This window comes from Macaca thibetana, chromosome 4, assembly GCF_024542745.1.
Source record: "Macaca thibetana thibetana isolate TM-01 chromosome 4, ASM2454274v1, whole genome shotgun sequence".
Lineage (NCBI taxonomy): Eukaryota > Metazoa > Chordata > Mammalia > Primates > Cercopithecidae > Macaca > Macaca thibetana.
This window is the reverse complement of record NC_065581.1, coordinates 15,652,317-15,664,651: the sequence shown is the minus strand read 5'-3', so window position 1 is coordinate 15,664,651 and position 12,335 is coordinate 15,652,317. Positions and strand designations below refer to the sequence as shown.

General features: G+C 34.6%; 1 protein-coding gene across 1 annotated transcript in view; it reads left to right on the top strand.

Annotated features, from left to right (window-relative positions):
• DTNBP1 (dystrobrevin binding protein 1) overlaps positions 1–12,335 on the top strand; it is a 151,992-nt gene that overhangs the window by 6,505 nt on the left and 133,152 nt on the right. Inside the window, exons 2-3 of the mRNA XM_050788040.1 lie at positions 4,553–4,606; positions 5,327–5,377. Of these exons, the coding sequence (XP_050643997.1) occupies positions 4,553–4,606; positions 5,327–5,377 (105 nt within the window). The remainder of the gene's footprint in view (positions 1–4,552; positions 4,607–5,326; positions 5,378–12,335) is intronic.

Genomic DNA, 12,335 nt, shown 5'->3' with positions numbered 1-12,335 from the left:
CTCACTGCAGCCTCAACCTCCTGGGTTCAAGCAATCCTCCCACCTTAGCCTTCCAAGTAGCTGGGACTACAGGCATACACCACCACGCCTGGCTAATTTGTGTATATTTGGTAGAGACAGGATTTTACCATGTTGCCCAGGCTTATCTACATCTTTTTACACTTTTTGTCTAAGCAGTTTTGTGAATCACCCCCCTTTTTCAGTAAGAAGCCTCCATTTTAGTATTTTCTACAAAGATCAAAGACATAAATATGCTGGTGTCAAATTAAGGTGAAGTTGTTGGAGAGATCTAAAAATAAAATTATTGAACATTATGACGAATTTGAGGTTTAGTGCTTTGAACTTGAAAGTTGTCAGTAGAAAATAATTGTCAGATGGCTCACTTAGTCTCTATATTAATATGCTCACACAGCAGTTATGTGTTCGTGGGTGTATGGTACTTGGGAGAAGACCAAGAATAGGGCTGGGCAAGCCTTTTGTAGGCACATTGGGAACCTCTACTTTATTTCACCTTAGCCCAGTAATGTAGTACACTGGTTTCTCAACTTTCTTGATGGGGATCACCTTTATTATAACTTTCATTTGAAGTTAGCTCTATAGTTTCCAGAATGCCACCAACGTCACATTTGGAATGTTGTTGAATTATTTTGGCACATCTTTATGGTTGAATATAATACTACCATTTTACATTTGAGGAAACTGGAATATTCCCCCGGATCGATATTCCCTTCACAGCATGTCATGATATTGTAGGACATTAAACAGACTTTATGAGTGGGTTGTTTCCAGGACAGAGTAAGTTCTCCGGAGAAACTGGAGTTAGCCCAAAATAAAAATAGTGGGCTAATTTCAGGTGAATTCTGCGTTTTGAGGATGTTATTTCAGAAAATACCTTTTTGGTTTTTTGTTACTTTCTTAAGTATATCTGATCTTTCATATTTTTCATCTCAATAGTTGGAAACAAGAAAGTTTAGCAGGCAAAAAGATGACTATTTTCAACTTTCCTATAGCTGCTTTTTTTTTTTTTACTTTTTTTTTTTTTTTTTTTTAACTTTGTTTTACTTTCCTATAGCTACTTTGTTTTTTACTTTGTTTTTTAGCAGGGAAAAAGATGACTATTTCCAGCTTTCCTACGGCTACTTTGTTTTCTTCAACAGTTTCTTTTCTGCATTTTGGCACATTGGCAATTTATTTGGAGAAGATGTAGTGAGAAAAGATGAATACCTAAAAGATTGTTTTTGTTATTAAAAATGTTTTTTGGCTGGGTATGGTGGTTCATGCTTCTAATCCCAGCACTTGGGGAGGCTGAGGTGGGAGGATAGCTTGAGCCCAAGAGTTCAAGACCAGCCTGGGCAACATAGACCCCTGTCTCTACAAAGGATTTTTAAAAGCTAGCTGAGTGTGGTGGTGTGAGCCTGTAGTCCCAGCTATTCGAGAGGCTAAGGTGGGAGGATCGCTTGAGGCCAGGAGCTTGAGACTGCAGTGAGCTATGATTGCTCCATTGCACTCCAGTCTAGGTGACGCAGCAAGACCCTGTCTCAAAAAAAATTGTTTTTTACAAAGTTTCAAGCACACACAGACACATAGAATAACACAATGAACCACATATATCGGTAACTCAGATTCAATAATTTTCAGATATTCCCATGTTTGCCTTGTCTCTCGCTTTATTTGTAATGTAAATGTCAGACTTGCCTACTATACCTGTGATATGTCAGCTTGCATCACTAAAAGAAACACATTACATAAATGCAATGCCGATATCATAGCTAATAATATTAACACGAATTCTTTGATATTATCGATTATGCAGTCCATAATCAGATGTTTTCTTCTTAGAAATGACTTTTTACAGTTGGTTTGTTCAAATCCAGATCAGATAAGTTTCACACATTAAATTTGGTTAAAGACCAATTTTTAAAACATGACTGTTAAAGAACCACATGGGAAAGCTTTTATTGAATCTTCCAACAATTTTACTTTCTGTTTCCTGTAACACTCCTTTTTCCCCTTTCATTTCAAACTAGTCTTTTCTTTTTGTGGGTGGTGGGGAGGAGATGGGGGGACAGAGAAGAGAATCCCAAACTTGGCATATTACAATTAAGAAATTAAAAGTTTGTTTTAGAAATAAATAGTTGAAATACCAACTTAGAGATTTGCTAGATCATATAATTAGAGTAGTCCAAAGAGGATCTTAGGAATTCCCTTTCACCCTCAACTGTATAGAATTGTCCTGAATCACTAAAAATAATGCGAGAATCATTTTGAGTATGATGTACTGCTGTATATAACTAGGATAATTTTGCCTGAGATTTTCTAAGTATTTTGATCAAATTTTATAGTGCAAATAGTAGAGCATGGCCATAAAAATTGTTTTCCTTAGCTTTTGCTTAATCTTGGTTTAAACCAGATTTACTGGTTTCCAAGATAAGCTTAGAAATTTATGTTAGACTTTTACATAATATCCTAGACTTATCTAGAGAGATATGCAAATTACTTTTGTATTAAAGAGATTGTTTAATCTTTTGAATGTTGCAGAGGAATTGATCTTGTCAATATTTTATTTTTTGAAAAAGATCATAGAGTAATATGAAACTCTTTGTATGACATTGGCATTCTAGTTTTTGGTTTAAAAAAATGCACTTTATCAGAAGTCTGCATATGGTGCTTAATCAGACATTATAGACAGAAAAGATGGAATCCTGTTTCAGAACCAGCATGCTTAGTTGTGCAGGTTGTACACTGTTATTGAGTTGAGTTATTCGTGCAAGAGTCAACTTGTATATTAGGACAGTTTCTGGCTGATGGTAGTAAAGTGTCTGGAGGAAGGAACACCTATTTCTGTTTTTACAAAGACTTTGTAGGGGCTAGCAGTAGTACTATGGCCTATATTTTCAGTTTCTATTTACAAATGAATATTTGTTGAAGTGATTGAGAAGAATGTGTACATGATATCTCATTACATATTACCACATACTATAGCTCTCACTTATTGGCAACCTCAGTTATCTGTAACAGAGCCCACAGCCAAAATAAAGTAAAACTGGACCAGTGAAGTGAAAATAAATTGTATAGTTTATGAACATCATATTTTACATTTAAAAGAGCCTGTTAATTCTATATATGCAGCTCTAGCCCATTTATCTGTTTTCCAGTGCAATAATTTAAAAGCAGCAAGTAGAGGGGAGGAGACTGCTAGAGTTAAATAGCTAGCAGAAGCAGTGAGTGAGAGCTGACAGCCAGGTGGCCAATGGTAGAGAAAGAAAATTTAGGAAAGGTAAACATAAGAGCCCAAACAGACACAAAGCTACCATAGATTGGTTTCAGCTTAATAGACGAAGATGCATTTCTAGCTCAGAAGTATCAGGGGAGAGTACTGTTTTGCTGCAAAATGTAGTCAATGATGTTCTTAATATTGATCCTGAGTTATCCCAAAATGTTAAACGAGATATGCCAAATCCTCTTTAATGAAAGAAGTTTGTGATATATTTTAAAAAGCTTTTTCTCCACTAAAATTTCAAATACTGTGGGCGCTTAAAGAGATTTGAATGCCTGGGTAGCATCTACTTAATGAAGTGTGCTGCTTAGATATCTTTGTTACCTATCGATTTCTCCTATGTGGAACATTACTGTTTCTAAAGATGCCAGATAAATTATGTTTCTGTGATCTGATCACATTTAGGAATCTTTGTTTCTAAAAAAGGGACTTGAGGTAAGTAAGAATATGAAAATAAGGCCTGGCGTGGTAGTGCACACCTGTAATCCCAGCTCTTTGCGGGGGCTGAGGTGGGAAGATCACTTGAGGACAGGAGTTAAGAGAACAGACTGGGCACCATAGTGAGACCAAAATAAAAGTGAAACAAATAGCTGGGCATGGTGGCACATACCTGTAGTCCCTGTTACCCAGGAGGCTGAGGTGGGAGGATTACTTGAGCCCAAAAGTTTGAGGTTATAGTAAGCTATAATCGCACTGCTATACTCTAGCCTGGGCAACAGAGTGAGACCATCTCTTAAAAAAAATATATATATATATGCTACAGATTTTCCATTTGTGGTATCTAACATATAGTAAACACTCAAATATTTGTTGTCTTTTGCGGTACTTAATTCTTGCTTAAAAAAAAAAAAAAAAGTAGCTTATCTGACCTAAAATTTTAACGTGTGAAAATTTGTGGTTGAAAAATCTCTGGGCTGGGTGAGGTGGCTCATGCCTGTAATCCCAGCATTTTGGGAGGCTGAGGCAGGAGGATCATTTGAGGCAAGGGGTTTGAGACCAGCTTGGGCAACATAGCAAGACTCTATCTCCACTAAATAAAAAAAGAAATTACCCAGACGTGGTGGCAGGTGACTATAGTCCCAGCTACTCAGGAGGATGAGGTGGGAGGATCACTTGGGCCCAGGAGGTTGAGGCTGCAGTGAGTCATGTACATGTCACTGCACTCCAGCCTGGGCAACAGAGTGAGACCTTGTCTCTAATAATAATAATAATCATCATCATCGTCATCATCATCTCTTGACTTGTAAAAATATTACATTTTATATTGAATTATAGGCTGAAGACTTTAAGTGACAAGTCAAGAGAAGCAAAAGTGAAAAGCAAACCCAGGTAAGCTTGTGCTAAGATTTTAAGTTACTGTGACTTAAATTTCATACGTTTGGTTGTGTTCGTAATTGTGTAATTATATTAATGAACCTTAGATTTGTTGAGTGCATCTGACTACAAAATAATTTATTGGTTCTTTCTAAATTTTGTAACGGAAAATTTTCCAGTAAAATTGTGAAATGGTTGAAAAAATGATAAAGTATAATTGTTTTACTCTGACAATCAGTGATTATTATTTGATGAAAATTAGTCATTTTTAATTTGTGTAAGAGCAAAATTAAAAGTCCTGAATTATTGTAAAGCAAATTAATAATGAAATACTACTTGGCAAATGAGCCTCTTTAGCTGTGTTACCTGTTTTATATGAAAACACCAGGATTGTGCTCTTTGTCCATTTTTTAAATGAAGTAAAGCGTGTGACCAGATTTCATTTTCAGCCTAGAGATGAACTTTGATCTTATGTATTTGTTCTTATCCAACATTATATTAAATCATTTATTGTATTGTATGCTGAAGACAATCTCTGGGGCAAAATGATGGTTGATAGTGTGTTACAGTACATTAACTCTGAAATAAAACACATTTCTCTAAAAGTTTAATAATTGTCATTAGTGATTTTAAAATATATTACAATTGACAATGTCAAAATTCTTGTATGTACCTTTTTTTTTTTTTCAGTTGGCTAAATCAAGAACAGTTTTAATAAGTGTTTCTTTTGGGCAGGACTGTTCCATTTTTGCCAAAGTACTCTGCTGGATTAGAATTACTTAGCAGGTAAGTGTTTTCATTTGTAGAGGAAGGTTATACTTCTGACTGTTTTACTGACCAAAAGTATCTTTTACTTTTATAGGTTAAAAACCTTAAAATAGCTAAATTTTACCTTAATGCAGTGATTGGAAATTATTTGTGTATTATTTTCCTTGAAAGCTTTCACTTTTCACTCATTAGTACAAAGTCCATTCAAACTTTGAGCAGACAGATCAGTATGGTATTTACAAGTCAATACTTTATTATGTTTGTTGATAATATGTATCGCTTCTTTGTTACAAGAAAAATGATTCTGGATTTGAGGCCCTGATAATTTTGTTTTTTCACTTTGATTCTTAATGTCATTTCTTTTTCCAGTCCATTCTTTCATTGACGTGGAGGTTAATATTAAAATATGTGGTCTTTTTAGATATAACATCAAAAGCACAAAGAAGATAAAAATTAGACACAATGGACTTGGTCAAAATTAAGTACTTTTGTGCATCAACGCCATCAAGATAGTGAAGTGACAAAACATAGAATGTGAGAAAATATTTGCAGATCATATATATGAGGAACGACCTGTATCCAGAATATATAAAGAACTTTGATAACTTAACAATAAAAAGACAAATAACCCCATGAAGAAATAGACAAAAATTTGAATAGACATTTCTCAAAAGAAGATATGCAGATGACCAATAAGCACATGGAAAGATGCTCAACATTGTTAGTCTTCAGGGAAATGCAAATCAAAACTACAATGAGGTCACAGTTGCTCATGCCTGTAATCCCAGCGCTTTGGGAAGTTGAGGCAGGCAGATCACTTGAGGTCAGGAGTTTGAGACCAGCCTGGCCAACATAGTGAAACCCTGTCTCTTACTAAAGATACAAAAATTAGCTGGGCCTGGTGGTGCGTGCCTGTAATCCTAGCTACTCAGGGGGCTGAGGCAGGAGAATCTCTTCTGAGGCAGGAGAATCACTGGAGTGCCATGGCGTCATCTCGGCAGAGGTTGCGGTGAGCTGAGATCGTGCCATTATTCTCCAGCCTGGGCAACAAGAGCGAAACTCCATCTCAATAACCAAATAACTAACTAAATAAATAAATACAGTATATGGTTAAAGTATGTCGTTATACATAGTTCTGTGCTTACTAATGTGCCATTTGACGGATGTGTGTGGTAAAGATGTGTGTGGGAGAGGGTGTACTGCTTTTCCTTATCTGTATTTGTTATGACACAATCTCTAATACCTACATTTTCCTTTCTCCTTTCTGGTTCTTCATTGGGTTTCTTTTTATGGTTGCTAAATCTAGAGATTTTCCTTCTCTGAAGTGAAAAGTACTTAATATGATATTTTCTTCCTTTGTTTTGTTGCGTGAAGAACAGAAATGAACATGAAAGGCAGTGTAGTACAAATTAATCAGTAACATATTGTTTACTATTTACATTTTATCTATATTTTCTCTCTAGAAACTTAGTTGAAATAGCTTCATTTTACTGAGAAATTTATGTTAGAGCTATCGATTTTTTGTGTGGTTTTTTTTGGGGATGGCGTTGCATTTTGGGAGTCAATGTGGAAAATTTACATCTATAGGAGGGTTTCAATAATGGGTCCGTACATTGCACTGAAACAGTCTTTTCCCGTTGGAACAAAAATTGAATGTGGGAAAGACCATTTTAAATAGCAAATATTTAAATCCTATTAATTTTAAAAATGCAGTATACATAACATAAAATTTGTCTTAACCATTCTTAAATTGAGTAGTGCTGAGTACATTCACATGGTTGTGCATCCAATCCCAAAAACTCTTTCCGTCTTGCAAAATGGAAACTCTGTACCTATTAACCGACAACTCTCATTTCTACTCCCTCCTCTCCATCCCAGGCAACCATCATTCTATTTTCTTTCTCTGTGAATTTGACTATTCTAGGAACATCATATAAAGTACTTTTGTGTGTGACCAGCTTATTTCATTTACCATAATATTTTCAAAGTTTATGTTGTAGCATGTGTCAAAATTTTCTTTCTTTGAAAAGCTGAATGTTCTGTTGTAAGTATGTACCATATTTTGTTTATTCATCTGTTGATGGACACTTGAGTTGCTTCCACTTTTTGGCTGTTCTAAATAATGCTGCTAGGAACATGAGTGACAAGTATCTTTTTGGCACCTTGCTTTCAGTTCCTTTGGGTATATACCCAGCTGTAGAATTATTGGATCATATGGTAATTCTGTGTTTTATTCTTTCTGGAAACACCATACTGTTTTCCATAGTGACTGTATCATTTTACTTTCCCATCAGTATTGTATAAAGGTTCTAATTTCTTCCTATCCTCACCAATGCTCGCTATTTTCTTGTTTTTTATTATAGCTACTCTAATGAGTGTGAGGATTTTCCCCTGTGTTTTCTTCTAAGAGTTTTTCTTGTCAAGATTGTTTTGGCTGTTGAAGGTCATTTGAGATTTCATATGAATTTTAAGATGTATTTTCTGTTGTTTGCAAAGAACGTCATTGGGATTTCGATTGGGATTAAATTGAATCTGTGGTCATTTTGCTTATTACAGATAACAGTGTTAAGTATTCCAATCCATTAACATGGAGTGCTTTTTCTATTTAGTGATGTATTCTTTAATTTCTTTCAATATTGTTTTGTAGTTTTCATTGTGTGAGTCTTTCATCATCTTTGTTAATTCCCAAGTATTTTTTTTTGTTGCTATCACATATGAAATTGTTTTCTTAATTGCTTTTTTGAATTATTTATTGGTAATACATAGAAACAACTGACTTGTGTGTTGATTTAGTATCGTACTTTGCTGAGTTCCTTTATCCTGATAGTTTTTTGTGTGGAACTTTCAGGGTTTTCTGCATATAAGATCACATCATTTATGAATAGAGATCATTTTACTTCATTCATTCCAATTTGAATGCCTTTTATTTCTTTTCCTTGCCTAATTGCTCTGGCTAGACCGTCCAGTACTGTGTTGAGTCGAAGTGGAAAGAGCAGGCATCCTTGTCTTGTTCCTTCTCTTGATCCTGATCTTACAGGAAAAGCTTTCAGTCCTTCAACATTGAGTATAATGTCAACTATGAATTTTTATTATGTTGATATTGTTCCCTTCTACTTCTAGTTTTAATGTTTTTATCATGAAAGGATGTTGAATTTTTTAAAATAATTTTTCTGCTTGAATTAGGATGACCATGTGTTTTTTTCCTTTCGTTCTACCAATCTGGTATATTATTACATTGACAGATTTTCATATTTTGAGCCATTCTTGCATTCCAGGAATAAATTCCACTTGGAAATTGTGTATAATGTTTTTAACATGCTGCAGAATTTAGTTTGCCAGTATTTTGTTGAGGATTTTTGCGTTAGTATTCTTAAGGAGTATTGGTCTGTAGTTTCCTTTTCTTGTATACCTTTGGCTTTGGTATCAGAGTAATGCTGGCTTATAGAATGAGTTAGGATTTATTCCTTCCTCTTCATTTTCTTTTTTAAAAGAATTTCAGAATGGTTGATGTTGGTTCTTTTTTAAATGTTTGGTAGAATTCACCAGTGAAGCAATCAAGTCCAGGGTTTTTCATCTTAAGGTTTTTTATTACTAATTAAATTTCCCATTTCTTCAGGATTCAGTTTTGGTATGTTTTGTGCTTGTGGGAATTTGTCCACTTCAGCTAGGTTATCCAGTTTGTTAGCATACATTGTTCATAGCACTCTCTTATAATCCTTTTTATTTCTGTAAGATTCGTAGTAATAGTCCCACTTCATTATAGTTTTAGTAACTTGAATCTTTTTTTTTCTTAGTCAGTCTAGGTAAACATTTGTTAATTTTGATAATTTAAATTGTTTTATCTTCAATCATGTTGATTCTTTCTTCTCCTCAAATGTGCTTTGGAACTCCTCCAGTGAATTATTCATTTCAGTTATTAGACTTTTAATCTCCAGAATTTCTTATTGGTTCCTTTCTGTTTTATATCTACCACTGGTAGATATAAATGGTAACAGTATTGATGTTATCATTTTGTTCCTGTATCATTTTTCACCTCTGACTGGCATGAGATTGTGTGTATCTCATTGTGATTTTAATTTGCATTGCTCTGATTATTAGTGATGTTGAGCATTTTTTTCATCTTTGTTGGCTGCTCGTATGTCTTCATTTGAGAAGAGTCTATTCATATCCTTTGCTCACTTTTTAATGGGGTTTTTTCTTGTTCATTTGTTTTAAGTTCCTTATAGATTCTGGATATTAATCTTTTGTTGGATGCATAGTTTGCAAATACTTTCTCTCATTCTGTAGGTTGTCTGTTTATTGTGTTGTTTCTTTTGCTGTGCAGAAGCTGTTTAAGTCCCGTTTGTCAATTTTTGTCGCAGTTGTTTTTGAGGTCTTAGTCATAAATTCTTTGCTGAGGCCAATGCCCAGAAGGGTTTTTTTCTGGGTTTTCTTCTAGAGTTTTTATACTTTGAGGTCTTACACGTAAGTCTTTAACCTTGAGCTAATTTTGTAAATGGTAAGAGGTAGGGGTCCAGTTTAGTTTATCCATAAATGGCTAGCCAGTTTTCCTTGCGCCATTTATTGACTAGGATGTCCTTTCCCCATTGTTTATTTTTGTTGACGTTGTTGAAGATCAGTTAGTTGTAGCTGTGTGACTTTATTTCTGGGTTCTCTGTACTGTTCCATTGATCTGCGTGTCTATTTTTATACTAGTACTATGATGTTTTGGTTACTATAGCCTTGTAGTATGGTTTGAAGTCAGGTAATGTGATGCTTCTAAGTTTGCTCTTTTTGCTTTGGTTTGCTTTGGCTATTCAGGCTCTTTTTTTGGTTCCGTATGAATTTTAGATTTTTTATTTCTGATTTTGTGGAAAATGACATTGGTAATTTGATGGGAATTGCATTGAATCTGTAGATTGCTTTGGGTAATGTGGTCATTTTAATGATATCGATTCTTCTAATCCATGAGCATGGAATGTTTTTCCATTTGTATCATCTATGATTTCTTTCATCAGTGTCTTACAGTTCTCTTTGTAGAGATCTTTCACTTCCTTGGTTATATATACTAGGTATTGTATATGTATGTGTGTGTGTGTGTGTGTGTGTGTGTATCTGTTGTAAATGAGATTGAGTTCTTGATCTGGTTCTCAGATTGAATGTTGTTGGTGTGTAAAAATGCTGTGATTTTATTTTTATTTTTTAATTTTTATTTTTTAGTTTCTCAAATGAGTTGATGCTATGGATTTTTGTACATTGCTTTTGTATGCTGAAAAGTTACTGAAGTTATTTATCAGGTCTGTGAGTCTTTTGGAGGATTCTTTTGGGTTTTCTCGATATGTAGTCATGTTGCCAGCAAACAGATAATTAATTTGTCTTCGTCTTTTCCTATTTAGATACCTTATATTTCTTTCTCATGCTTGATTGCTCCAGCTAGGACTTCCAGTATTATGTTGAATAGGAGTGGTGGGAGTGGACATCCTTGTCTTGTTCCAGTTCTTAGGGGGAATGCTTTCAACTATTGCCTGTTCAGTATTATGTTGGCTGTGGGTTTGTCATATATGGTTCTTATTATTTTCAGGTATGTTCCTTCGATGCCTTGTTTGTTGAGGATTTTCATTATGAAGGGATTTTGAATTTTATCAAATGCCTTTTCTGTGTCTATTGAGATCATGTTATTTTTGCTTTTAACTCTGTTTATGTGGTAAATCACATTTATTGATTTGTGTTTGTTGAACTATCCTTGCATCCCAGGGATAAAACCCACTTGATCATGGTGAACTGTCTCTTGGATGTGCTGTTGGATTTGGTTTGATAGCATTTTGTTGAGGATTTCTGTGTCTGTGTTTATCAGGGATGTTGACCTGTAGTTTTCCTTCCTCATTGCTAGGTTTTAGAATCAGAATAATACTAGTTGCATAGAATGAGGTGAAGGAGAAATCCCCACTCTTCTGTTTTTTGGAATAGTTTCACTAAGATCGGTACCAGTTCTTTGCATATCTGGTGGAATTTAGCTGTAAATCCATCTGATCTAGGGCTTTTTTTGGTTGGTAGATTTTTTTTTTATTATTACTGATTGAATTTTGTAACTTGTTATTGGTCTGTTCAGAATTTCAATTTCTTTCTGGTTCATTCTGGAAGGTGATGTGTTTCTGGAATTAATCTGTTTCCTCTAGGTCTTCTAATTTGTGCACATAGAGATGTTATTGGTAGTCTCTGATCTTTTGTCTTTCTGTGGTGTCAGTTATGTCATTTTTGTCATTTCTGATAGTGCTTATTTGAATCTCTTTCCTTTTTTTCTTGGTTAATCTAGCCAGCAGTCTGTCAATCTTGTTTATCTTTTCAAATAATCAACTTTTTGTGTTGTTGATACTTTGTATGGTTTTTTGGTCTCTATTTCGTTTAGTTCTGCTCTGATCATAATTATTTCTTCTGCTAGCTTTGGGTTTAATTCTTGTCTTTCTAGTTCTTTTAAGTGTGGTGTTAGGTTGTTAATTTGAGATCTTTGTGTGTTTTGGTGTAGGCATTGAGCACTGTAAATTTTCTTCTTAATACTGCTTTTGCTGTATCTCAGAGGTTTTGGTATGTTGTGTGTTTATTTTCATTTGATTCAATTAATTTTTTTGATCTCTGCCTTAATTTCATTGTTTACCCAGAAGTCATTCAGGAGCAGGTTGTTTAGTTTCCATGTATTTGTGTGGTTCTTAGGGTTTTTCTTGGTATTTATTTTGATTTTATTCCACTGTGGTCTGAGAAGATGCTTGATATGATTTTGAGTGTTTTGAATTTTTTGGGACCTGCTTATGGTTGAGCATGTGGTCAATTTTACAGACTGTTCAATGCACAGATGAGAAGAATGTATATATTGTGGTAGTTGGGTGGAGTATTCTGTAGATGTCCATTAGGTTGACAGTCTAATTTATGTCCAAATCTTTGTTAGTTTTGTGCCGTGATCTGTCTAGTGCTGCTGGTAGGGTGTTGAAGTCCCCCACTGTTA